Genomic DNA, 27,908 nt, shown 5'->3' with positions numbered 1-27,908 from the left:
AGAGACTGGCAGGCTTGTCTTCCTGCTCTTTGCTGCCTGAGGCTAGCTGTTCTGTGTCTGCAGCTCCTGGTCCTGAGGACCCCACAGGAGTGGCTGAAGGTCTTGTGGGGAAGTCCCCAAGCAGTTCGGCTGTCACTCCCAGGTCTCTGCATTGGGGGGAACCCCAGGGGCATGGTGGGGTACTCTTGCTGAGTGCCGCAGCAGTTTGCAGTGGGCAGAGGCTATGTGACAGGAGAGGGACTGTCCCTTGTGGGGCTGGGGGCGCTCTCAGGTGTGACTCTGGTGTGGGACGGACTGCAGCTGGCAGGCGATGGGGCTGACTTGTGCCCATTGGGCGCCTCCCGCTCTCCTGTGGCTGCATCTTACTCTCTGATCATCACCACGCGTCGCCTGTTTGGTTTTACTCCACTTAACTCCCACACTCATTTTGTGCATGAATGAGTACAATGAAACCAGTTTAATTTGCTGTTAATTCTCTGTTCCAAACAATCTCTGCTGTTTAAGGGATCAGGTCCCTCTCATCTGTGGGAGGCAGCACCTGCCGGAAGTGGAGGGACATGGAAAAAAGGGGCAGAGGGAGCAGGGGAGGCGGAGGGGAGGAGGGGAGGTGGTTCCTGGAAAGAGGGGGTGGTGTGATTCTTTGTGGGGAGCAGTGTCTGGGTGGGAGAAGCCTCTCTCTCTCCTTGGCAGGGGCCCTGGCAGAGATGTGGGGGAACTCCCTGTTGTCTGTGACCCCGCGTGGCCGTGAGGTGTTGGTTCTGCAGCACAGCCCCCTGGTGAGACAGTTGGGGGAGACTGATGCAATCTCAGAGCAGGAACGTTTGAGCGGGGTGGGAAGTGTGGGTGTGGTTTTCCATCATCGCTTTCGAGCTCCCAAGGTTGCTCATGAATCATGGGCCGGAATAAGATGCGTCTTTGACCAGGGCCTCCTCGTCACCCGTGCCTGGCTCTCCCTGCTTTAACCAGGGGCTATTGGGGCAAAAAGACAGTGCCTGGACAGATGCCACCCACGGGCACCAACCCACTGACCCCATGGCTTCACAGTGAAGTAGCCCGGCTAGAGCAGAGGGAGGGTCTGTGGTCACTTGCCCTCTTCTACCCTCCGAACACGTGACATTCGGGCAGAGAGGTCACCCCAAGTGCCTTCAAATTGAACCGCCAGTGGGAAAGAGACAGAAAACAGCTCAGGCATGAGAAAGGGCCCCGGGGTGGCTGTGCCGGTGTCTCAGGCTGTGTGTCGGGAGGGTCTCTCTGGGACAAGCTTGAGAAGCGCTGGGGATCAGCTTTGCCTCCACTTCCTCTTGAGACTCCACAGTGCTGCCAGGGCCTGGAGCCTCGTGGGAAGCCACTCGCTTTGTCTATGTGAATTGGCGCAAGCTGCCACACACTTACATTCGCTGGGGTGCTGGGGTCGGGGGATTTGGGAGGTCATCTGCTGGTTCAGGTCTTAGATGCAGAGCAAAGGGAACGAGCAGAGGCAGTGTGTGTGTGTGTGTGTGTGTGTGTGTGTGTGGCACAGAGCTGAGTTTGGGGTACCCTCCAGGAACAGGGCTCACTCCTACTTGGGATAGGGGGAGGCAGGGATCTTTGGAGCAGAAGCCACTCGGGGGGTGAGGAGCAGAGGAGAGCTGGCTGGGCTGCACTCAGACAGGGAAGTGGCCTTCCCAAGCATGAGCTGCTTCTCACCCAGGGCCCCTGGCCTGCTCCCAGGTGCAGCACTCAGTACAGCACTGCATTGGAGAGGGTGTGCTGGGCTATTTCCTGTCTCCTTACTCAAGTAGGTGTTTCCAGCAGGTAGGGTACTTGCCTTGCACATGGCCCATCCAAAACACACACCTGGACATCCCATCTGGTCCCCTGAGCACCACTAGGAGTAATTCCCGAGTGCAGAGCAAGGAGTAACCCCTGAGCATCATCAGGTGTGTCCTCCACCCCAAAATAAATAAATAAATAAAATTTTAAAAAACAGCCCCGAACACCTTGGGTAGGTGTTTCCTTCTCTGCAGAGACAGGAGCTCTGGAGTCATGCAGGAGGGCTGTGGTGAGGGCTCTGGTGCACCCTTCATCATAGGCGTCACCAAGTCCTGGCTTGCCTCTGGCTGCACACCCAGCCCCTGAAGAACAGAACGGAGCTCATCCTGCAGCTGACCCCAGCCTGCCCCGTGGTGACCACACTTGGCGGTCAGGCGAGGACCCTCTCTGGAGGCCAGAGCCCTTACCCTGGGTGGTGACTGAGAATTATTTTGGTCCCAGCTCATGCCCTGGCCCTCACTGGGAAGGCGCTGGCCGTGAGGAAGGAACTGCACTAAGAAGCTTCCGGAAGGAATTTGACTGCGCTGCTGCTCAGGCCCTGGCCTGACAGCTCACAGTTCTGTGGTTTGCTGCTAGGGAGACTTTGCTCTCTGCCAGCGGCGGCTGCATTAGGTCATTATTTGGCCTAATGCCTCTTTTCAAGGAAAAAAAAAAGACAATAAGTCAGTGACCATTTGGAAATCTACTTTCCTTAAGCAAACAGAAAGTGTCCCTACTCCAGTTGGGCGTAGATGTCTACTACCCCCCTGGATCTTTCCAGCACCCCCACCCGGGGCAGTATTGCCCACTTTGGGAAATTCTGATCTAAGTCTTCCACCCTCCTCTTTATCCTTCCCTTCAAATCCTTTGCATAATCCACTGGACCTATAGCCCCCTCTTGCAGGAAGTCTTCCCTGACTTACCTGGGCTCCTAGTCCTTTCTCCTCACAGGCCCTGGTCACTAGTACTGGTTAGCCCCAAGGGTTCCTTTGGTGATTCAGGGGCTGAGGGGCATTTGTCAGGGTAACTTTCCAAGAACCTGAACTTGACTTTCAGGTAGCCTCAACATCTGCTCCTTGTTTCACTTCACACTTCCTCACTATACTTGCCCTGGTCCTGAAGTCAGCACCTCCCAAAGGGAGCCGACCTTCTCCAGGGACTATGGCTCCTCCCACCTGCCAGCCCAGGGCCCCCTCCCCAGCCAGCACAGGGCCTCAGGTGATGGGTTTGCAGTGAGTGGGCCTGGGACTGAGGACCTGTGTCCCGGGCACTGGGTCGGCGGGGGTGGGGCACGCTTCCTGGGCTGCTGTGGAGAGGTGGCAGATGGGCGCCCCCAGCAGCAGATCCATTCTCCCACATCGCCAGCCAGGGGTCCTCTGGACCCTCCAGGGCAGAGTCTCATCAGCAATCCTGGCTCTGTGGTCTCCACTATCCATGATGTCCTGGCTGCGACTCCTAGATGCGGTGTCCCCTGGTCCTCACGTGGCCTTGCCCTGTGTCCCTTTCTTCTCCCATGGAAGAACTCTGAACTCCCTCTTGTCCAGCAGGGTCTCATCTCGAGAAACCTCATCACACCAGCAAAGACCCTCTTTCCAAACAAGGTCATGCTCCCAGGTCCTGGGTTTTAAACATATCTTGCGGGGGCGGAGGGGGGTGCGGGGATACAGTTTACCCTTCAGGGGTCACTCACTGGGGGTGTTTGGGCTCCAGCATGTTCTCCCAGGAACCCCAGCCACTAGCCCTACACTCTGCCACTGGTGGTCATGTCAGTCTCGTGAGGAGGACCCTCCCCTAGGCCTCAACTCTCTGGCATTGCTGTCATGTGGACCCCCTGATTTAGTCAGGGTGGAGGAGTTTGGGGCCAGCTACCATATTGGTTAGAGCTGTTCCTCCCATGGGCGCCGCTTTCCTCCTGAAACCAGGAGCAGCTTGGACTCACCCTTGGCTACCGAGTCCTTGGTGGTGACCAGGGCCTGGCTCTGTGCTGTCTCCAGCTGCCCCAGGGCCTCGCCACCCTGCCATGCCTGACTCCGGGCAGCAGGGCTTGGCCTGCCGAGAGGGCGGCTCTTGCTGACGGCCCCCTCTGAGGGCGTTGCCCCTCCGCCGACTTCTCCTGCTCCTGGTGCTGCCCGCAGGCCGTGCTGCGTCTCCCTGCTGACCCCCTTCATCCCGCTCCGACTGTGTCGTTAGTAAGGAAAGCAGCTTGTGCACCCTGAGTGGCTTTTGCTTTCCTTTAGAACCTTCTGGAAAACCCAGATTCCCTCCTGCAGCTGGAGGAAAGTAGGGAGCTCCTAGGACAGCAGTGGAGGAAAGTAGGGAGCTCCTAGGACAGCAGCTGCGGCCCCAGTTAGGCCCATTCTCTTCCGTAGGGGCCGATGGCAGAGATGGATGTGGCTGGAGCCTTATTTAATCTAGGGTTTTGTTCACTAGAGAGTCTCAGGGTCCCGGCTGGAGTTTTCCTGGCAGTCTGGAGGGTATACAGGCTTCACTTTGCAAGTATGCCACTGGCTGGGGGTTATTTCATTATGGTACACTTAAGGAATTATTTCCTTGATCCGAAAGTATGAGAGGGGGCCTGGAGCTATAGTACAGCAGGTAGGGCTTTTGCCTTGCACACAGCCAACCCAGGTTCGATTCCCAGCATCCCATATGGTCCCCTGAGCACCACCAGGAGTAATTTCTGAGTGCAGAGCCAGGAATAACCCCTGAGCACTGCTGGGTGTGACCCAAAAAGGAAAAGAAAAAAAAGCATAAGAGGAAACTTAAACGTTACTGAGCCAGTGGTATGAGCACAGGTCTGGGCCCTGCCTGGTGGGCCACGGCAGGGTAGATGGGGACCGGGGGCTCAATCGCTGCCCCCTCTATGATTTCTCTTCACAAGGATGATGGCAGAATCAGGGACCTGCAATAGAGACGGTGCAACCACAAAGTCTGAGTATTTGCTGTCTGAGCCTTGACTGAAAGCTTGCTGACTTCTTTGTGCAGTCAGGCGGTGCTCCTTCCAGCCAGGCTGGATCATCCAGGAGACGGGGAAGCAATCTGAGACCCATTTACTCTGTTCTTATCTTGGTCTGTGTAACAGGACCTCAGGTATCAGACAAAGGTCTCTGAATGTTCTACTGAAGAAGTGATGGAGTATGTGAGAACATATTATAAATGCTAAGGGCTAGGTAGATCTAAAGCAGGAATAAATCTTACAAAATATGAGCTAGCTCACAGGGGGAAACTATAAGATGCTAATGGGTAGAATTCAATGGGGAGATAGCCCATGTTCATGGATGGAAAGACTCACTCTTCCAGAATGTCAGTTCTTCCTAATTTGACCATATTTTCAATGCAATCTTGATCAAATTCTAATGTTAGAAGAAGGCTGATAAACTTGTTCTTTATGGAGAGGCAAAGAAAAAGTAGCCCTCCACCCCAAACCAGAAAACCCAAAACAACAGCAAAGAAGCAAAAAAATATCCCAGAGTAGATAGCCTACACAATACTAAAGGGTATAGACTCAAGCTAAAGTGCTAATACTACCCATTTTCAAGACTTTAAACTAAAGCTATAGTAATCAAGACAGAGTGAAGTTGGCAAAATGAACAGACAGATGGATCGATGGGACAGAGCAGAGCCCAGAAGTAGCTCTCCATAAACACTCTCAGTTCCCTTGACAGAGGAGAGAGGCAATGGGCTGGAGCCAAGTCAGCTCTTTAGCAAACGGGCTGGAGCAACGGGATGTGCATGTCCTGAAAAATGAATCTAGACAATCTAACCCCCTTCCGAAAGTGCCTGCACTTTCATTTTTTAAATTCAGCTCTTTGTAAATAATAATGGGGTGAGGTAAAGACCTAGGATAGGGGTTAATGTGTTTGCCTTGCCTTGCATGTGACCGGCTCTAGTTCAGTTCCTGGCACTGCTTATGGTCCCCAAAGCACCCCCAGGAACAGCTCCAGTGCACTGCTGGATTGTGGCCTCCAAACAAACAAACAAAAAAGCAAAACAAAGAAATAATAACCGGGAGCATTGATGAGCATTGGTGATGATTGTAGGGTGGGTTCAGTAAGATGTGCTTTAGAGTCAGCATTTCACTGACCCTCCGATTTCCCAAGAAACAGATTATAGCCTGGAAAGTCTGGGGCTCAGAGAAGTTGTGTGGGTGGCCCGTGGCCATCCTGCTGGTGTCTGCCTGCCCATCTGGATTGGAGCCCAGATCACTGGGCGTCGAGCCTGGTGCTTTCTTAGCTGCATCATGGCTTGGCTGGGAAGGAGCCCTGGGAAGGAGGCAGGTGTGTGTTTCTCTGCTGGGACTGAAGGGAGGGCAGGTGGGCCTGGCTGCTGGGAGGAGGAGAGACCACCATTCCATGTCTCGGGCCCTCCCCAGCTGTGCCCTGTGTCTTGCCCGCTGGAGGGCAGAGCTCCCTGGCAATAGGCCGAAATGTAGCCGAGAAGCACTGCACCCGCGGAGCCTTCTATCAGGGCTTCTAGAGGAGACGGTGGCTTTGTTATTTGCCATTTATCACACCCGACTGTGCAGAATAGAGAAACTCTTCTAGATGGGGAACAGTGTCCCCCTGCCTCCCAGAAAGCTAACGTGGAGCACCTTCGTGGAGAGGAGGTAGACAGAATAGCCGCACGTGGCAAAGGGGTGTTCTTGGCTATCTGCGTTAATGAAAAAGCAGTTGGCATCTGGGTCAGGCCCCCAGCGAGACAGCACCCCCCAGCTGTGCATGGGCCTGAGCAATAACCAACCTCACAGCATCACTCCCCTCTGAGGAGCCACACTCGGTCTGTCCCCTCCCAAGCCCCCAGCAGGCGTCCTGCTGCAGAGGTAGGAGCCTGTGTACTTCAGATCAGCTTCCTCCACAGAAGAGCGGAAGAGCAGAGTGTGGGAGACGGTTCGCTCCGCTCATGGGGGGTCTCGCTTCTTCCTGACACTCACAGCTGCCTGTGCTCCCTTGCACTTTTCCTGATGGGAACCCCTCTGGCTGGGAGCTGTGTGCCTGCCCACTAGCCTTCTCAGACCCCCATCTCTCAAAGGGTGGGCCTGCTGCAGGTGGAGGTGTTAGATGCCCCCAAATGCATGATATATGGCTCTATCATTCCCGGGGCTCTGCAGCTTGTGTTTTGGGGTGTATGGGTCTGCGGCACCCACATGCAGCTTGCAGGAGAGGGAATTTGCTCTTCTCACTGCACTAGGAAACTCTCGGGGAGGGGTCAGCCCTCAGACCCCCTCAGGTGAGGCTGGGCAAGGCAAGTGCTCCCCACCGGAGCTGAAATGCTTTTTACCCAGGGATGCAGCCCTGAGCAGCAGGGAGAGAGGGGTAGAATGGGGGTTGGGGAGAGGTGATGGAGGGAGGAGACAGAGGCTGGATCTCAGGGCCCCTCAGGTCCTGGGCGGCTCAGACCCAGCACCTTTCTCCTGGGGGGTCCTCCTGGGAGCCCCCAGCATGCACCCAGGCCTCCCAGGGACCACGAGGGGTGGAGTCAGATGCGGTCTCCCTGGGTGGCTCAAGAGTCCATGAGCATCCCTGGATGTGCCTCTCCTCCGAGACAGTCAGGGCAGTGAGGCGCTGGAGGATGGGCCGATGGCCTCATCAGGTGGGCTTGGGGAAGGGAGTCTAGGTGGTCCTGCTCATGTATTCAGGAGGATTGTGTTGGAGAAAGGGCAGCAATGGGCTCAGTGGCCGCCTTTGGGGGTGCCCCCATGAAGCAGACTCCTGACTCTGGACCACGGGATAAGTAGATGGCCGGCCTGGAGGGTAGTGAGTGCCCTGTATTTGGAGGTATGCAAGCAGACAGAAGCACTCCCTTCACCTCCTCCTGACAGTGATGTTCTGAGCTGGTTTTGGGGGGAGGCAGTGGAACACTGAGATGCTACCTATACCCTCACCCCAGATCCAGCATTGGTCACCGTGACTCTCGGATGTTGCCTTGATGGATTATATATGCTCCAAGGGACAGTGGAGGCATGGCAGAGCCTGGAACAACCCCTCAGGGGATCGGGGTGCAGCTGTGTCTCCCCCTCGTGGCTTCAGGGTGTGGTTCTCTCTCCAGGCCAGCTGGAGAACAACCTCTGGTGGGCTTCCCAAGGGTGGTTTGCTGGGGTGGACGGTGGAGTGTCATGAAGATGGAGTGGATCTGGGGGTCAGTGATGCAGGGAGGCCCTGGAGGAGGGTGAGGGGCATCAAAAGTGGGGCAAGGACGCAGGGCTGGAGGCCAGGTGGCAGCCCACAGGCAGGGGTGAGTGTGTCTGGTGGGTGATGGTAGATCAGGAGCCCCTGGGAACTTAGCGGCCCCGGTGTGGTCCAGAGTGCATGAGGCCCCGCGTGACCAGCCCTGCTCCTCTCCCTGACTGCTGGCCCTCACCTGGCCCCTGCCATGAGCCCTGTGCTGGGCACCCCACAGCGGATGGTGCTGCCATGCCTGCAGGATTTCTCAGGCATGGGCTGGTGCAGCCACATGTGAGAATTATGGTACCACCGATCCATCTAAGACGAGGGCGTGAGGACCCAGGAGGAAACGGTGAGTGTGCAGCTGAGTCTGCTTGCCCAGCGCTGGGGTCAGCACTGACACCTCTGCACCTTCCGACCCGGTCCAGGGGAACCGGGTTTGAGCCCCTCCCGGCTCCGGGGGTGTGATTCTGGTTCCGACCCAACTCAGCAGGGGCTTCTCCCAGTGCGTGTGATCATTGCGGAACTCCGGTAGGGGAGCGGTACCCCGAGGGGACCTTTCAAAGAGCAAATCTTGGTTGGTCTTTGGACTTCAAACACCTGTTGGGCCGAATCAGTCAGCGTGCGTGCTGGGGGCTCCTCACCTCCCGCCTGGCCCCCTCCCGACTCACTTGCTTGCAGCAGCTTCTATTTGCCTGGCACCTGGCCCTGGTGACGGCGTTTAGTTAGTCCAGTGAGGGACTTGCTCATGCTCATGAATGCAGAGGGGCTGCCCGCTGTGGAGGTCAGGGCTCTGCAGGGGGTGTGACGCCTTCACTCCTCAGCAGTGGGCTGGACCTGGTCCCCGGACCCCCAGGGTAGATGGGACAGTTTCACCGAAGGGGCCAGAAACCCCTCAGGACAGTCCCAGCGCTGTCCTCTGAAGCCTTTACACAGCTCTGGAGAAAAGATTCAAAGCCAGCCTGGGACAGAAGCCTTGCAGCAGCCCTAGTGACCTAGAGGGACAGGCCAGGCTGGGCTTTCGTGAGTCTAGGACCCAGGGCAAGGAGGACATCTGGGCCAGGGGTGCCCCGGGAGCATAGGTGGAGAGAGAGAAGGGTTCATTTCGGGGCTCTAGGGCATCTTTGGGAAGGTGGTATGGACCAGAAGCTTCCCAAAGGCCGGAAGTCTGTAGGAAGGTCGTGAGAGGCGCAGGGAGAGGTATTGCTGTGGGGGGCCCCAGGCCCCTCTCTGAAGAGACATTGGCTGCCACAGTCCCACCATCCTGCCCTCTCTGGCCTTCTGGTCTTGTCCATGGGTGGCCCTTCTCTTTGGTCACACGGTGTCCCCTGGGTGCTGGTCTCTCAGTGCTTCACACTCCACCAGAGCCAGCAGGGATGCCCCCTCCCATGGAGGGATGCTGTGAAGCCAGTTTGGAGGGGGCAGGACTGGATATGGGGTGGTCAGCCTGCCTGGGCAGCCGGGGGGCCAGGGCTGCTGTGAACTCCGGGGTGTGGGCCCTGTCTGTCTGGGGATCCTGGGAGCAGGGTGTGGGCACCATTGAGGAGTTCAGTGTCCGCAGAGCTGGCTTGCCCAGGTCATGTGATCGGAGAGCAGGGCCGGGATGGCTGGGAAAGCAGCAGGTCTGGAGCCAGAGTTCTGGGCAGGGGCCAGGGCAGAGGATGGGTGCCAGGGGGCGGTGCCAGAGGTGGAACCCCAAGACCCCCACAATACTCTTCAGGCCCAGAGGACATCACGTCCCAGGGCGACCAGAGGTCTCTGGAAAAGCTGGGGTGCCCAGACAGTCTTGCATGCACACAGGGGGAGTGGGGAGACTGCTGAACACATATCCCGTTTCTGTCACTTTGGATCCAGTCTTCAAGAGATGGGTGTGTTTGGGGCTGGATTGATATACAGTGGATAGGGCGTTTGCTTTGCATGCAGCTGACCCGGGTTCTATTCCCAGCATCCCATAGGGTTCCCCGAGCACCACTGGGAGTAATTCCTGAGTGCAAAGCCAGAAGTAACCCCTGTGCATTGCCTGTGAGACCCAAAAAGCAACCACCCCCCAAAATAACAAGAAAACAGAGGGGTGTGTGTGTGTGTGTGTGTGTGTGTGTGTGTGTGTGTGAGTGTGTGTGTGGCTTGCACATGCATGTGTATGGGAAACAATGCTGGGGGTGGGGTGGTGGGGAGAGGAGGTGGCAGCTGGGTGCCAGCTCCCTACACCTGTCATCTCACTCCGAGCTCCCCACCGTCCCTGGGATTCCCCGGGCTGCCATTCACGGGGGCTGTAATTGCATTTATCTGCATGGTTATTTGATTAATGTCTGTTGCTCGGCTTTGCCTGCCAGCTCCCTGTGGGCTGGGAAGTCTGTCTCTCTCTGCTCCGTGTCTGGTGCCCACATAAAGCCCACCCTGTCTGCGGGGCCTGCTCAGGCCACCTTGGACGTGCTGCTCCCACAACGGGGTCTGCCACCATGTCTCAGCCTCTTCCGGACCCCAGCTCCTCCTGAAAGGCAGGGCACCCCTGAGGGGCAGATATTTGCATAGAGGAGCTTGGTGCAGGAAACTGCTTCTTTTAGACCTGAGGACTTTGTGACATTAGAGGGCAGCTGGGACACTTGTGCTTCTGGCTGTGTGGGGCTGTGGGAGAAGCGTTATCATGCCCTGGTGCAGTGGCCCCGTGCATGTGAGTCTTAGATCTTGTCCCACCATGTTGCATTTCTCGGCTCTATGTGCCCGTGATGTCTCTCCCAAAACAGCGGCAGAACTGCAAGGGGGTTTGTTCAGCTCATTGTCACCCTGACGGGTGTCTCGCTCATCCCCGATGTCCCTCCAGCCCAGGTGCCAGTCGGGACAGAACCAGGAGTGGCGGCTGCTCCACTGGCTCTAACCCCCAGGCAGAGCCTCCTGAGAGTTTCTGTAGGAAGTTTCCAGGGCCCTGGTTCCCAGGAGGTGAGTTTTCTCAGCCAGACTCCTCAGGCCCTTCGCCAATTCCCTGACTCCTGCTAGAGCCCCCTGGTACCCCCCCCAGGTCCCCCCTACTCTTCTGTGCTTCAGGGGACATTCCCTTTTATGCCCCAACCAGTGTCTGCTCCTCCTACTTCTCTGTGGCCCCTGGGGGCCACTCTGGCATCTCTGACGTGGAGATGGGGCCATGTCCATTGTCCTGTCCTGCTGTAGCGTCCTTGTCCCAAACTCGCAGCCTCTCCCTTTGCCTCGTTCAGGCTGAACCTTCCAACGGTCTCTCCAAGCCAGATCCCTGTGTCCTATGTGTGGGGCCTTGTCTAACGTTGCCTTTGTCTTCCTCTCACTGCTCAGAAGAGGATCTGAGAGAGACTTTGCTGCTTGTCCCTCTCTGGATTAGACCTTGTGTCCTCTGGGCCACCCACCAACTCTGTGCCCTGCACTCCTTGCCACCAGAGCAATGCTCGGAATCAGCTGTCCTAGGCATCTGATGAATGATGCTGTCGTACATGTCGCAGGTGTCCTACGTGAGCCCCGTAGATGTGTCATGGGACACTGAGGCAGGGTCATCCACCATGATAATGACCGTTCTGTGTCAGTTTGATCTTAGGCAACCCTGCTGTCTGCCCTGTGCTGTGGCGACGGGCTCTCGCCTCCTTCAGAGGCTGGGAAGTGCAGAGAGAAGGGGATGGAGAGGGAGAGTGTGGGAGGGAAGTGAAGGCTGCACCTGTCTACCGTGACTTCCTGTCTCCACTGGCCGTGCCTTACCCAACCTCCTCCCATGGGTGGTGTGTGCTCCCCTGGACAGTGGTGTGCTCCCCTGGACAGAGTGTGTGCTCCCCTGGACAGAGTGTGTGCTCCCCTGGACAGAGTGTGTGCTCCCCTGGACAGTTATGTGCTCCCCTGGACAGAGAGTGTGTGCTCCCGTGGGCAGTGTGTGCTTCCCTGGGTAGTGTGTGTGCTCCCCTGGACAGTGAGTGTGTGCTCCCCTGGACAGTGAGTGTGTGCTCTCCTGGGCAGTGTGTGTGCTCCCCTGGACAGTGGATGTGTTCCCCTGGGCAGTGGGTGGGTGCTTCCTTGGAGAGTGGCTGTGCACCCCAGGATGGTGTGTGTGCTCCTCTGGGCAGTGGCTAGGCTCTTGTGGTCAGTGGGTGTGCTCCCCTGGACAGTGAGTGTGCTCTCCTGGGCAGTGGGTGTGCTCCCCTGGACAGTGAGTGTGCTCCCCTGGGCAGTGTGTGCGCTCCCCTGGACAGTGAATGTGTGCTCCCCTGGGCAGTGTGTGTGCTCCCCTGGGCAGTGTGTGTGCTCCCCTGGGCAGTGAATGTGTGCTCCCCTGGGCAGTGGGTATGCTCCTCTGGGCAGTGAGTGTACTCCCCTGGGCAGTGTGTGCGCTCCCCTGGACAGTGAATGTGTGCTCCCCTGGGCAGTGTGTGTGCTCCCCTGGGCAGTGAATGTGTGCTCCCCTGGGCAGTGAGTGTGCTCCCCTGGACAGTGACTGTGCTCCCCTGGCAGTGTGTGTGCTCCCCTGGGCAGTGAGTGTGCTCCCCTGGACAGTAACTGTGCTCCCCTGGACAGTGGGCGTGCTCCCTGGGCAGTGAGTGTGCTCCCCTGGGCCAAGGCGAGGCGGTGGGGGTGCGTTCTGCTGTCCTGCCTGTAGGCACCTCGGGAGATGACAGCAACACATGTCCCTCCAGCTGGTTTGGTCCCATGTCACTGTTTGAGAGCAGAAGTGATGGTAAATATTTAATTGTGCTTCCACCATAACTTTCTGCCAGGACTCTCAATATGCTTTATAAATGCAAATGAGTGCTCTCTTCCTCCCTGGGGAGATGTAAACCTCCTCAAATCGCTTTCATCCAGGCCCCCCCAGCGTCCTCCCGTAATCAGGAGCTCCCCGCACCGGGAGAGGCCGCCCTTCATCAGCCCGCAGACAGGTTGGTCTCGGCTCCATCTCCTTGGCAGGCGGGGTGCAGAGATCGGGGGCCGGGGGGCTTGCCGACCCATCTCTCCAGCAGGGCTTGTGGAAAGCATTATCTGAGCAGGATGCAGGGGGTCACAGTGAATGTTACGAGGCCCAGGATGTTAATGGGGTTATCAGAACAGAGCCGGCCAGGAAGGTTGAGCGAAGGTTGAGTTTAGTTCTGATTCTGGCTTCATTTCTCTTGCTGCAACCAACTCCCCGGCCTGATCACGGCTCCTTCCCCCTGACTCGTGGAGAGGCCTGATCCGGGGCTTCTTGGACCTCGTATTTCCCGGTGCCCAGAGCTTCAGCAGAGCCTCTGGAAGCCCCGGGTCCCTGGGTGGTGAGCAGGGCGGACGCGTTGGAACTAAACTCAGCCTTCTCTCAGCCTTCCGGGGCTGCCTCTGTTCTGTGAACCCCATTAACACCATCTCGGGCCTCATGACTTTCATTCTGGCCCTCTGTATCCTGCTCAGATAATGCTTTCCATGAGCCCTTCCAGTCCTGGTTCTGGGTGCCCAGCCGTGCCCACTGGGTACAGGGTCTCCTTGATTCAGCCCACCTGGCCGAGGCACTTTAATGCTGGGGAAGAATTTCTGCAGAACCTCCCGGACTGTCTTCGGAGAAGTGCATTATGTAAATACAGTGTGTCATTAGGATTGTCATTGGTGCTGTGAAGTAGAGACCAAGGGGAGCAGCGGGGTCACTCCCGGCTGTCAGAAGATCTGGAGAAGAAAGTAGACTCGGGGGTCTATGTGCTGGACCCCTGTGCTTATGCTATCTTTGCCATTGGATCCTCAAGTCCCACCCCTGGCCTCACCTCTGGGATGTGCAAGCAGGCAGGTCCCGTGGGGAGGGAACTTGTCGGCTGTTGCCCTCCAGGGTAACGCCGACCCCATCTGACTCCTGCCTGGTGTCCTGCAGGTCACGCTGGCATTCTCAGGTGTCTCCCTCATCAGATCTGGCCTTCCGGCCCTCCCTCTCCCTCTCTGGGACTAACAGGACTGTGGGGAGGCATCACGTTTCACTGCCGTGGGGTAGGGTGGTGTCAAAGGTGTCAGCTCGCCTCCCCCCCAACCCCCCTCCCCGCCAAACATGGAAGCGGATAACCACATTTAAAAGTGGTAAAATCTTTGAAAATACACTTACAAAAAAAAAAGGCATGTTGATGGCAAGTAAGCCGTGAAAGAGGTTGACATTTCTCTTGTCATTATGCAAAAGGAAAATGAGAAAACTCATGGGCTAGAAGGCACCCGTGACAAAGTGACCCACAAGTGCCAGGCCATGAGGGTGGGAGGTATGGGACCTCACTGCTGGCTGCAGAGGTGCTGGGCTCGAAGGAGAAGGGGGGACGCAGGACAGAGCACCCCTCAGCTGTAAAGGGGCTGGACCCCATCCCCACCCCTCTACACCACGGGATGGGTCTGAAAACACTTACGCAGAGTGAAAAAGCAGGTTAAAACAGTGAATACGCGGAGTCCATTTCTAGATGATTCCACCAGTGCCTGCTGTGCGTGGTGACCGAGAGCAGACCTGCCCCTGCCTGGGGACAGTGACAGTGAGGACGCCAGCGGGAAGGAGAGGGATGCGGGAATTTCGGGCACTGATGGACAGTACATTTGCTGCCTAGGCTGCGGTGATAGTTTCCTGGGTGTGAATACGTATCAGAACTTATCAGATTGTGTGCCTTTATTGTGTGGCCTTTCTTCTCCAGTAGGGCCAGGGGACAAAGGCTGAAAGAGGCTCAGGGGCTGCTGAGGAGCAGCTTGTGGGTGCATCGAAAGGGGGTCAGCGAGAGGGGGCAAGGAGAGCAGGTGGGAGAAGGAGAGGTTCTGGGAGTCGGCCAGAAAACCTCAAACAAACCAGCTCTGTGACCCTGGGGTGTCCACAGGGCCTGCTGAGGGTGTCCAGGCCAGTGGTGGCACCAGTGTCAGACAGGCTACCCCAGGACGGGGCAAGGGGGTGTCCAGGGCCAAGGATATATGCAGGACTCCCAAGTCTTGGGAGATGGTCTGGGGCCAGAACCGTGGATGACGAGCCACCTGTGGGTGTCGGTCTTAGATGCCTGAGGGAAGGCAGACTGCCGGGGAGAAAGACAGATGGACGGACAGACAGAGCAGGTGGGAGAACAGCCCAGAGGGGAGGGAGAGGGAGGAAGCCACTTAAATCTGACCCCAGGGTCCAGCAACACCCTGGAGCAACCTCTATGTAGGGGGGTGGGATGAGGATGAAGCTGAGGGCTACCCGGGTGGGGGGGGGGCTGGGCACCTCTGGGAGAGAGCAGGAGGCTGAGCTCCCGGAGCCCGCGCCTGCGTCCAGCTCTGCCCAGAGCAGCTGCATCTTGGCTGCCCTGCCCTGCTCTCAGCCTCAGTTTCCCCAGCAGGTATGGGGATGGGAGGTGGGGCTTCTGTGGTCACTGACATTCCAGGCCAGGTGGCCGTGTGCACGGAAGGCTGCACTCCGCCCCTGCAAGCCTCTCGCCTGAACCGTTTTCCTCTTTCTGTTGACAGAGACTTTGATGGATACCAGGACAGCGACGGCAGAGCTGGGCTGGACGGCCAATCCCGCCTCAGGGGTGAGTGTCAGACTGTCTGCAGAGCAGAGGGGGGGGTGGGGAGAGGCCCTGGGGTGGGTGCGCTGGGCTCTCTGACCCAGCCTGTAGGAGTGGCTGCGGCCGGCTGGGGAGGGGCGGTGGCCTTGGAGCAGGTGGGAGTCAGAGGACTCAAGGGGCACAGGTGTGCAGCCGGGGTTCAGCGGCGGAGGCTCTGTTCACCTGGAAGCATCTTGAGGTGTTTCTGGCCTTGTGGGGGACTGGCGGGCTCAGGAATGAGCTGGGGCCATCCCTGCTGGGGCTCCTGGAGAGCCTGGCAGGATGCCAGGACCCCCATGAGCAGGGGAGTCGGAGGCCCAGAAAGAGACCCTTACCCGATTGGAGGTGTGGCAGCTTCAAAGGCAGAGATGGCAAAGGGGGGTGTGAGAGGAGCGAGGCTGGGGTGAGGGCTGGGAAGGCCTGAAGCAGAAGGTCCAAGTTTATCCCAGAGCTGACCCTGGGCAGGGGGCAGGGGGCAGCACGGTCACTCCCTGGGTGGGCTGAGCAGGCCACCGCGGGGCACATGCTCTTTGTGCCTGAGTTGGGGACACATCCCCATGGGGGGAAATTCAAGTGTCTTGGGCCACCCGAGGGCTTGACCCTGCAGAGTGAGGTTGGAGGTGTGAGTGGGCCCCCCAGACGGCCAGGGGCTGCATGTGGCTGGGCTGGCCTAAGCCTCCTCTCACGTTCCTCACTTTTTTTTTTTTTTTTGGCATTCTGGGTCACACCCAGCAATGCTCAGGGGTTACTCCTGGCTCTGCACTCAGGAATTACTCCTGGCAGTGCTCAGAGGACCATATGGGGTTCTGGGGATCGAACTGGGGTCAGTCACATGCAAGGCAAACGCCCTCCCCACTGTACTATCGCTCTGTCCCCTTGCTTTCTCACCTTTGGTGACCTCCAGCCTGTGGCCAAGTGCTGGCCTGCCCCTGACTGTCCTTGTGCCCCTTGTGCCGTGGGCACTGGCGTAGCCGCTACCTCACTAGTGCACCCGGCACCCCGCCCGGCCCACAGCTGCCTGGGGCAGGCGGGCAGGTGGGGGAGGAGCGCACGGGGCCTTCCCAGGGCTGTCGTCACGCCCTTGGCCGGAGTCCAAATGCTGCTGGACGGGGCTGTGGGGAAGGAGGCCCCTTCCCACGCCTACTGGGCACTTCATGTAAAGCTGATGAGGCGGCAGCTCGCCGGCTTGCCGGGGCACTAAGAGCTCGCCAGCCCTACAAATTAGGTTATTGTTTGACGGCTTGTATGTTTTCACAGGGCTGGAGCAGGGACTGATGGTAAATGGTTCCCTTGAAGGCTGCCCACACCACCTGGTCTCCTCGAAACTTCCCATCTCCTTTCCTTTTGGGCAGCATCCCGAGCCCGCTCAAATTTAGGGACCCCTCGAGAGACCCCGGCTGGCCAGGTCCCTCTGCCTGCTGCTCTGCCCCACGGGGGTGAGGGGTACTGTGGTCCTGAGCAGCTTCAGAACCTGCCCATTTATAGCGGGCAACTGGAGGGTCAAGCTGGCCATTAGCCTGGTCCTGAGGGAGGAGTCAAGAATGACGTCACCCGGAAGGTGGATGGCAGGGGTGAGGGGAAGAGCTGGGCACAGCGGGTGAAGGGATCCACTGTATAGAGGGAGGTAGAAATGAAGGTTTTCAGTTTATCTGCCTTCGTGGGGGGTGGCCACACCCACAGTGCTTGGGGGGCCTTTCCTGGTGGTGCTCGGAGGATCGAGGGGGGTGGGGGGCTGGTTATCAAACCCCGGGCTCATTTCAGCATCTTCCTGGTCCCATCGGGGATGTTCAGACAGCACAGCAGATACAGATGCTGGGCGCCAATGCTGTGCACCTAAAAGCCACACGGTGCTTGGAACAACATTTATTTCTTCAATAAAAACTGGGGGAAAGAAAACAGTTTCACCCTCAGCCCCCGGCCCTCCGCCCTCTGGTCTCATCTTAAACAGTCGCAGCTGCTCTATGAATACTCAAGCGACTCCCAAGACAGTGTCCCCCCTGAGGTACCCCCTGAACCACCCCATCCCCCTTGATGCTCACAGGCCTGTGATCAGCTCATGGGGCTGAGCTGGAGGCAGCTCTGTGTCCCCTCCCCAGTACCCGGGCCAGGCCAGGGACCAGTCCTAGACGTGGGCAGCTCAGCCATGCTCAGGGTCACCTTCACCGGGTCCCCGTCTGCTCGTCCCTGCTGGGGATCATGGCTCGTGTCCTCTGGGCCTGGCTCAGCCCTGTGCATAGGTGCCCAGGTTACACCTTACGCTATTGGCACTGGACAGATCCAAGATGACTATAACCAGGCGTCACTGTTCTCCAGAACCTGAAACCCAGCTTGTTACTGTAATAACCGTATTTACCGACACCATCTGAGCTGGGCTAGTAAGTAAGTGCCCTTGTAGGGGGCAGACGGAGAAAGAGCATCTGACTGGGCTGGGAAGAGGTGGCATCCGGCCCTGAGCCGCCCGGCTGTTAGTCTTGGGGGACTCCCCGGAGAGGACACCTCAGTCTTGCTACGTGGGCAAGATTGTCCAAAGGCAGCACCCCCTTCAAACGTGTGGCCGCGGGGACAGGTACAGCTTGGGGCCAGTCACCTGCACAGCATCAGAGGAAGAACTGCTGGCTGAGAAATGATGGGGTCAGGGTGAAACAGAGAGGTGTCCAGTGGAATGTGTCAGGGAGGAGGAGGGGATAGGGAGGCCCAGTGTTGGCACGTTGCCTGTCCCCTGGGTTTGGCACAGGCTTACTGGACACTCGCATGGACATGGAGGAGCAGAGTCTGTGAGGGGGCTTGGGTGCCAAGGTAGACACAGAGGTGCTGCTGGCACATTTGGGCTTGGTGGTACCACTTGTATCACTTGTAGACCCGTTGATCTTCGATTTGCTCGAGTGGGCGCCAGTAATGTCTCCATTTGTCCCTGTTGCGAGCTAGTGCAGCCCAATGATTTCTGCTCGCTCCAGGAACAGGAAGAGCCTCAAATCGTTCATTCAGAGATTTGACAAAGAAATCTGACCATCTAGTTGGTGGGCGGCCACAAGGTCTTCTGACGTCCCGTGGAATCCAGTTGGTAACAGCTCTAGTCTGAGACCATCTGAGCTGGGCTAGTAAGTAAGTACCCTTGTAGGGGGCAGACAGAGGGCCTGGTGGTGGAAATTGGAAATTTCCTTTCCTCTCCCCACCCATCTTATCTTTGAGGTGGGCTCAGAGCTGGGCTGGCCAGGGGGTTGGAAAATCTTGAGGAGGGCGTAGAGGTTTGAATTCACTGTCACGTGGAGCACTGACGGGTTCTGGGCATGCGTGGAAGGCTCAAGGCAGGGCTGTTGGAGCCTCGTGACCGCCTGCAACCCTCAAGAGGCACCGTGTGTCAGCCAAGCGGGGTCCGTGTGAGAACATGGCCTGGCCGGCCACAGGGGAGGCTGGTCTCTGGTCTCTGGGATCTGCCTGCCAAGACAGGGGTGAGGCTGGGAGAGCGGTGCCGAGAAGGCCTGGGTCTGCGTGAGGTAGCAGGAAGGTCTGGGAGGTGTGGGGATGGGACCAAGGGATCTCCCGGAAGCCAGGAGCGGGTGTCCATATCTTCCTGTCACCATAGGGAGGGCACGGAAAGCACTGTCCAGAGAGGGAGCGAAGCCTCATCTGTCCTCTGCCCTCAGGAGGGCCTGCGTGGGCGCTGAGGGTGGGTGCGCAGGGGTCCTGAAGCCCGGCTGCCCCAGCCACCAAGCCTGGCTTTGTCTGGAAGAGGCGTCGTGAGTCCCACGGTGCCCAGCGCCCCCGAGAGAAGCTCCCGCGGTGTCTCAGCTCTCCCGAGACCTGCCAGAGACAGGCGTGACGGAGACTCCCACCCACACTTGGCCCACAAGTGGCTTCCTTGATGCCTCTGGAAAGCAAGTCATAATATTGCATGTTAGAAATGGAAAGTATTTATGCCCACATGGAAAAGGCTGTTCTGGAATTTAATTGCAGCTTTAATTTAAGGCCTTTGCATTTAGCCTCGATCAGAGAGACCTCTTGGTGAGGGAGAAAAGTCACACGTTAGCTAATTGTTATAAAGGAACCGATGGCGGGTAGGGATGGCGAGGTCCTGGGGACCCTCACTGCGCCCCTGGAAACCCAGGTCCTTCTTCCAGATTCTTCTGGACTGTTCTCTGACCATGACATTTCAGAACCTCTGGCCAGGGCTGAGGGGTGGATGTTGACAGGTCCCGTTAGCCCCCATGTACTCTAGGGCAGGCTCAGGAAGTTGGTGGGGAGGGGGCACCGGGGGTCCCGAGCATTGCATGGTTCTCCCTCTGCAGGTTGATGCATCAGTTTCTAGATGCAGCTCAGGCCTCTCTACACTGAGCCTGTGGCCTCACCCGGCAGCTGCTTGGTCTCCTTTGTTGACGTGGCTGCAAAGTGCCCGGGCTGCCACGGGCCCTCCTGCAGGCAGCTGCTGTCACTCTGCAGGTCCCAGGTCTCCAGAAGGGAGCCCAGGCTGAATGGCAGCTCCTAGAACCCAGGCTTCAGGTGGGGTACGCTTTCCCACAGGACAAGGGCAAAGTCGCCCTTTTCTGAGGACTAGAAACATCTGCCCGCCCGCTGCACTGGGAGAGTCTGAGTGCGGCCTCTGACCTCGCTGCCCCCTGGCCTTCGAACCCCTCCCTGGAGGGCTTCAGGTAAACCACCCAGAGAAGTCAGGCCCCCTCCCCCCCCCCCCCCCCCCCCCCCGCACCCCACAACCCCGCCCCCCCCACCTCCCACCCACTCTTTATCTTTTTCTTCTGCTACCAAAAGGCCTGTAATTAGGAAACATTAGCAGGCTCAAAACAGCTTTCATACCTGAAACCTCCTCTGTAATTGCACTCAGCAGTGCTCTTCCCTGGCTATTAATGTCACTTTTATGAAGCAATGAGGAACAAAACACCCGGAGGCACTTAAAACATTTTTTTATATAATATGCGTCTTTTAGGAATGGAAGCTTAGAATCACTCGCCTGACAGAGACGGTGATAGACAGAGCAGGAGGAGTTGGGCCCCGCAGGCTGAGCCCCCCTGCCCCGCCCCCAGGGCCAGGGCCAGGCCCCGCCCCACAGGAGGTGGCAGCCTGGGGAGGGGCCAGCTGGAGGGCCGGCCCCCTTCTTCCTGCTGCCTCCCCAGGGACTTCCAGGACAGATCTTTTCTTGTGGCTGCGCAAGCCTTTCACGGGAGGAGAACCGCCTATTAGCGACGGCTGGTGTCGTTGAGTAAATATTAATTCCTTCCTTCATCGGATAGGGCTGTGTGAGGGGGTGGAGGACGGGTGGGGGACATGAGAGACATGCTTGTGTGACACCCTTGGAACCTCTCAGTCAGCAGCTCTGCGTCTCTTCCGGGGAAGGTGGGTCCCGGGCGCCTCAGCGGAGCAGGAGCTTTTCGGGTTCACAGGAGCACCCACCCGCCCCCCTCCCTGGAGGCAGCCTTGGGCCTGCACCTGCCCAGACCCACAGTCATTCCTCTCCTGGGAAGTTCCTCTCACAGGAGTGGCCTGAGTCTCCCCACCTGAGGGGAAGAAGGGGCTCGGGACACAGCCCCAGGATTGGCGAAGGAAAGGAATCTGTGATGGTGGAGAGAACATCTCAGAAGGAGGGGAGGCAAGGCTGAGGCCTAGAAAGGACAGAACAAAAGGGGCTACAAAGTGTGGGTGTAGGATGAAAGAGGGGACCCAGCCTGGCTTTGGCTGCTGAGCTCTGGGGACCTTCCCTGAGGGGGAGCACTCTGGCCTCCCTTCCCCCTCACGGCCAGATGTCTCTGAAGAACTTGGCCTAAACCCCAGGTACTTCCAGTTGTATACCCGAGCAAGGCCTGCGTTTGGGCGCTGATGTCCTGCTCTCTTTCCATCGCTGTCCTCTGGATTCTTCTCAGAGTTCACTAGAACCGGGACCGTAAGATGTGGTCTACACAGCCCAGCAGAATTCACTTGCGTCAGATTCCTCTGGAGATTCTAAAGCTCAGTCAGCCTGAGGGGCCCCTGATTAGTGGCTGCAGGGACTCTGACTTGACGGATTTCACTTGCACGGGTGGATGGGAAGCGACAGCAGGGGCCTCCGGATGCAAGGTCAGCGGCTGGCATTTGTTGGGTGTTGGCTCCTGTGGGGAGAGCACACGAGAGGGAGGCTCCCTCTGTCATTCATGTGGTGTTATTATATGTAAGAATGATAACCACCGCCGCTGCTGTCACTGGTAATTAACTCCAAGGCAGGACTGGCCTCACCTCACTGAGCTCTCCCGAGTGGGAGGGTTCCTCCCACTTCACAGGACAGATACCAGAGCTCAGAGCAAAGTCACGGGACAGCTCGGGACTCTGAGTGACCTCAGGCCTGTCTCCCCACCCAGCTCCTCCTTGCACCCCTGCTCCAAAGGAATGCGAGGAAGAACCCCAGAGTTGCAGAGCAAGTGCCCAGAGAGCAGGGTGAGGAGACCCGGTGCCTCCCACGCTCCTGCCAGGCGGAAGGGCGGGTTGGAAGGCCCGGGCCCAGGGACGCTCAGGTGCACAGCTCTCTGGGGAGAGGGTTGGGCCAGAGGAGCAGGTGCAGGTGAGGCTGCTGGGGTGAGAGCAAGCTCCAGGAGGAGATGGAGGATGGGGGGGGGCGCTGGGGGTCACATGTTCTGGAAGGGAGGACCCCCGAGAGTCCCTCTTCCCTCCGGAGCCCTCTCCTTCCGTTGAGGTGCTCCCCTGCAAGAGGGATTTCCACCAGGCACAGCTTCCTCTCACACACACTTGGTCTCTGATTCTTCCCCACACTGATAGGCTTGTCTAGGGTGTCCCGAGGTGCCACCAGTGACAGGAAGACCAGGGGACAAATTCCAACCCCTCCGTCCTGCTGAGAGCTCAGAGCAGGCTGCTGGTTCGGGCATCAACGTACCGCCACAACCAGGGTTGACCCTGCTGGGCGGGGGACACACATGTGGTGACTGGCCATTCTGGGGGGGACAGATCGGAGGGCAGCAGAGCTGGTGGTCACCAGAGCCGGCCAGGTACAAGTCCCAGGGTTCGGCAGCCCCAGGGCTGCTGGCTGTGACGTGGCTTCTGGGCCATGGAGGTCAAAAAAAGGGTGAGACGCGCTTCCCTGCACCAAGTTCCAGCAGCTGCTGTCCCTGGCCTGGGCACCGCTCGCCGGCCCCACTGCCGCCCACTGAAGGGGGAGATGGGCAGCGGGCATGCGGCCTCTCCCCAGGCCGAAGCTGCTTCTCCTGCGTCGTGTGGCTGAGACTTTTCCTTTCCCCCAGAACGGGACGGAAGCCAAGCCCGGCCCAGGCAGGCCCCCCTCCTGCTCCCCCTAGGCTTGTCCGTGAGTCCAGAAAGGCCGAGCTGGCCTGACTGCATACGCGCGTGTGGGGGGCTCAGTGGTGCGTCCGGAGCAGAAACCCCTCCAAGTGAAAGGATGGAAAATGCTGGAAGTTTCTCCCAGGATCTCCGAGCTCCTCCTCCCAAAGCCCCGACGGGCAGAGCGGCACCGGCAGCTGGGGCCTGGGGCCCTCCGCTCCCGCCCCTGCCTTGTCGAACAAGGCCGTGTTGGGCAGCATGAGCTGCACATTCAATCGACAGCTTAAGATAATCACATGTGTGAGGCGCTGGGATAATGACAGCTGAATAACCGGCGCCGTTGCCATAGTGACCAGCCAAGCACTGGTTCCCTCCTTTTCTCTTTCTTGTTTTCTGGGCCTCCTTGATGGAGGGCTGGCTGGTGGGGGTGGGGGTTGAGTTTGGGAAGTGGGAAAGAGCAAGGGGGGGAGGGGAGGCCCAAGGCCCATTATACTCCCTTTAAATACCCCAGCTGGGGGTGTTTTAAATCTCCACTGAGACAGAGAGAAACAGTGTTTTAATCCCCAGCTCCCCGTGAATTATTTAAAGGGATCTTGTCAGGAGGATGAATTTGTCAGTGTTGCAGTGTCAACAGCCGAGGCAGCTGTCAGAGCGGCTGAGGACCCCACTCCAGGCCGGGCCTGGTACCGAGGGCGCTGCTGGTGGACGGGGCAGTGGCCCGGGAGCCCCCTCCTGAGGCACAAGCCTGCAGTGTTTCTCCTGGCATGCCGCACCATGCAATGAGGCCCGTGAGAGGCGCCGGCTACCAGAGACAGGCAGCATCTGGGCTCTGGGCCCGGCCAGCCCGGCCCTCTGCGAATGAGGCTCTTCCATTTCTCATGGGGGGAACTGGCCCGTTGGTGGGGAAATCGTCCTGGGCAGGGGTGAAGGGAAGAGCATACCAGGGCTCCTCGGGCATTGTTTGGAGGGGGGAGGTGTACAGGCCCTGGCTGGCCCACGGCCCACACCCCCAGAAGCACATGCAGAGGTGCACGCAGGTACCCGTGTGACCTGTGCACAAGCATGCCCCCTCTGAAGGTGCGGCACACAGACACCACTAACCAGGCAGACTAAGGCAAAGCTGGCGGGGAGGGCCACAGCGGGGAGGGTCTCTAGACAAAGCACCGGCCCCTTGGAGAGGCAGAGCACAAACCTGTGGGGTGCTGACCTCCCTAGCAGCTGACCTGAGTCTGAAGCAGGAGCCATGAGGCCGGGTCTCTGTGTTGGCCACCTTCCCGGGTTCTTCAATATTTCCAAGACTGAAGATGCTGAATCATAAACATGCTCAGACTCAGAGTTGGAAAGAGAAAAGTTTATTGGAAAGTAGAAGGGAGAAGAAAAGAAACACATAGTGTGTTTGTGTGTGTGTGTGTGTGTGTGTGTGTGTGTGTGTGTGTGTGTGTGTAAAATAGGAAAACTGGGTCTTTGTGCTACATATCAAGTGACAAGAAGTTTTGCAGGAATTGCAAGGGTTATCCAGGGTGCTCTGGCTAGCTCGGAGCCACATGGCCTTAGCTATAATCCGTCCTCTCTTTGTCTCCATGAGCCTAAGGTCTTCGGACAGAATCGGTGGTCCTGGGAAATTGTTAACTTTCCATTTATGGAAAAGAGCCCAGAATTTCACAGAGTGTTAAAAATGTAGATGGGGTAGTTAAAACGGGAGTGCTCAGAGCAACGGGCTAGGGGGAGCTGAGGCTGCCTCTTTGGCATATCAGTGGGGGCCCAGCCACCCCTGAGGTGAAGCCTGTGAGGAGTCTCTGTGGCAGGGAGGGAGCAGGCTGGAGGTCTCGGGATATGGTGCCCGTGAGTGCTCAGGGCCAGGCAGGTGACAACTGAGCTTCTTCATCTCAACCCTTTTCTTCTGTTTTCCCAAACTTGCCGTCATTCTTCCCAGCAAGGTGAGATCTTCTGTTTGGAACCATTTCTCCTGGATTTCTCCTGCATCCACGTTTCCTAGAGGACTCCGAGAGGGCTCACTGGGCAGCATCCAGGGTGTTTTCCATCTTCTAGTTCTTCCCCGTCCTGCGTCCTTCAGCCCCCTCCCCGTGTCCTTTGCCCCTGAGAGTGGGAGGGTGGTTCGACTAAGCAGTGCCCCTTCTAGGTCAGCACCCAGCCCCCTGGGGCCCTGCAGAGGTCAGGGGGTCCCTGCCTGCTCCCCAGCCCAGGAGGTCGGTAGAGCGTACTGGGAGGTGAGCTCGTGCACAGCCCCTGGGAGTCATTGTGTGTGTTTCTGTCTTGGTTGGTTGGTGTATTAAATGGTAGGTCCCGCTGGGCTTGTAGGAATTTATGCCCCACAGACCACATTTTACATTTTAATTAGCCCTCTAGCTTGTCTAATATCTGCTCTCCTCAGGGCTTAGCCTACAGCTTTACCCAGGAGGACCAGCTGCTGGGCAGTGGGGCCCTTCCTCGGCTGGTGTGCGCCGCTGCTCTGCAGATTCTCCGGCCTCTTATGTGTTCTGCAGAGTCACTCAGAGAGGAGCCATCTCCGAGTCGGGGGTCAGGGAGTGTCTCCCGATTGGGCAGTGCCAGGGGAATACAGTGGCAGGATCCTGTCACAGGCTCCCATAAACAACTGTTTGTGCGCCGAGACAGGCCTCTCTGTGGCACCAATGTGGGCGAGCTGTGTCCCATTATGTCTCCTGGTGGTCTGAGCTGATGGCTCACAGGGGTGCCGGGATTGAACTCTGGAGCCAGGGGAGCCAGGTGGAAGGCAGCCCGGAGGAAGTCTTGGACACTTGGGTAGAACAGGGGCGGGGTGGCTGGAGAGGAGGACCCTGAGGTCTGCTGACCAAATCTATCCCGGCGAGAGCAGGCGAGCTCCAAGCCAATGCGTCAGCGGGCGGATCCTGAGGTTGACCTAACCAGGATGATGCCCCTGATGATGTTAATGATGCCGGTAATTGGCGCCTAGTGAGGGGAAGTCATGGGCAGGCACACCTAGATGAGTTCCTTGTAAGATCTTTCCGTCCTCCGGACGCACTGCCTGGTTAATAGCCTTGGGCCCGTGAAGCGGAAGTTCAGGAAAGTGTCCAAGGTTGTAAGCTGAAGTTGACAGAGCGGGGTCCACCTGGCCCTGGAGACATCAAGGAGCTGATGGCAAACCTGGAGAAGGGAGCCACCGTCCATTGGCAGCTAGACAGGCCTCCCAGATGTCTGGCTAATGCTGGTGACACTCACCCTGAAGGGTGTCTTATTTCCCGAACCTAGACAGCTGCTCTCGTGAGCTCAGGTGCCCACTGGCATCTGCTCCAAAGAACACCTTTTCTATGTGCCTGTCACAGAGGCGGGCGTGGGAAAAGGTGGGGGTGGCAGGAGGGACACTGGGAACATTGGTGGTGGAGAATGGGCACTCATAGAGGTATGAGTACTCGAACACTGTATGACTGAAATGTAGTCACGGAAGTTTGTAAGTCTGTGAAAAAAAGAATTTAAAAAAGACACCTTCTCTGACAATCCCGCTGCCCGCTGTCACTCCTGCCAGAATCTATCAATATCCAATTTTGGTGATGTCCTTATTTACTTGTCCAGCCTCCGGTTCTCTGGATTGGAATATAAAACCCACAACAGCAAGGCAGGGACTTGGTTTCATATTTCCTGCTCTGTCGACAACACTGCTTGGGTATGTAGTAGATGCTTCACTCTTCATTTCAGAAAGCTGAGCTAAGTGAGCGAGGGTGTAAGCAAGTCAGAATAGCTGGGATCTTGTGAGACTGAGAGAAACCAGAAGGCCTATTTCAGTGGTTTCTGTCCTTATCTAAACGTGTCCAGAGGAAGGTCTGAGACATGCCTTACCTATCTCAGCTGTTTGGATGCACCAATGTGGTGGCCGCTGGGCACTGGGGGAGATGAGGGTAGGATCCAGGGACCTTGCAGCAGTCCAGGATGGACCAGCCACCACAGTCTTTCTAGAACGCCATGCTGGGAACTGGCTTTTAAATTCCTTTGTCAGAGCCAGAGAGGTAGTACAGCAGGTGGGGTGCTTGCCTTGCATGCATCTGTCTCAAGTTTGATACCAGGCATCCCAATTGTTCCCTCAAACCCACCAGAAGTGATCACTGAGCATAGAATCAGGAGTCAGCCCTGAGCACCAGAGGATGTGGCCCAAAATGCAAAACTGAGACCAAACCAAAACAAAAAATTCTTCTCTGGTTTCTGAAATTGGAACCTACTCTTGGAAATTAAAGAATGTATAAGAATCTCTAGTTACTGGTAGTATGGATAGATCATTGGATGGAGTTCATGGAAGCAGTTTTGAAGGGAAACACACACACACACACACACACACACACACACACACACAGACTACAGGTTGTCCATTCACATAGTCACAGGTCAGCTGGCACTCCCAGCCACTCCTGTTACAGATCTCCACTCTGCTGACTCTCAGCAAAGGTGCATCTCACCAGCCTAGATCTCAGAGGAACTCAGAGGGGTCCCATGACATTAAAGTCATGATCTGAAAGCCTGAACAAGTACTTTCTAATGGATGTATTGTTTTCTTTAATATGCTTATCTCAAGGACAAGTGGCCCTTTGGCATCAATAATAATGCCCTTTTGGATGCTGCTAATTATTCTGTTGGTTGGGCAAGACTTCTTAGTCTCTTCCTCTCCTGGGGACTTGAGGCACCCGCAATAAGTCCCCAGGTAGAAGGATCAGGATTCAGGGAGGCAGAGAAGTCAAGGAAAAGACAGCCCTTACCCATTACCCCAGCATTCAGTTCCCTGAAAGGCTTGGTACTGGCATAAGGAAAAGTCCCACCCAGTTTAGCCCTTGGGCAAATCCACCCACAGGAGATGGATTTGTACTTACAGGGACAGGGGTATGAAGGGTGTGAGAAGCCAGTAGGAAACGGGGAGGACTGGGGCTAGGAGGTGCAGGATGGGAAGCAGAAGGGAGGGAGATGGAGATAGCAAGGTCCAGAGTATTTCCTCAAAGTCTGGCTCCAGTGCGGGGCCATTTGTGCAGAGGATGAGTTTAGATGGACCACAGAAATTAAGGTGGCGAAAGAAAGAAAGAAAGAAAGAAAGAAAGAAAGAAAGAAAGAAAGAAAGAAAGAAAGAAAGAAAGAAAGAAAGAAAGAAAGAAAGAAAGGAAGGAAGAAAGAAAGAAAGGGAAAAAGGAAGATAGAAGGAAAGAAAGAA

The 27,908-nt window shown here is 57.3% G+C and overlaps 1 protein-coding gene across 2 annotated transcripts in view; it reads left to right on the top strand.

Moving 5' to 3' along the window:
• EPHB1 (EPH receptor B1) overlaps positions 1 to 27,908 on the top strand; it is a 390,176-nt gene that overhangs the window by 85,164 nt on the left and 277,104 nt on the right. For both annotated transcript variants that reach the window (XM_055127967.1, XM_055127966.1), the window contains exon 2: positions 15,372 to 15,436. In XM_055127967.1, the coding sequence (XP_054983942.1) occupies positions 15,372 to 15,436 (65 nt within the window). The remainder of the gene's footprint in view (positions 1 to 15,371; positions 15,437 to 27,908) is intronic.

Source organism: Sorex araneus, chromosome 2 (assembly GCF_027595985.1).
Source record: "Sorex araneus isolate mSorAra2 chromosome 2, mSorAra2.pri, whole genome shotgun sequence".
NCBI classification, from domain to species: Eukaryota; Metazoa; Chordata; class Mammalia; order Eulipotyphla; family Soricidae; genus Sorex; species Sorex araneus.
The sequence above is the reverse complement of the archived record's forward strand: the minus strand, read 5'-3'. Positions and strand labels throughout refer to the sequence as shown.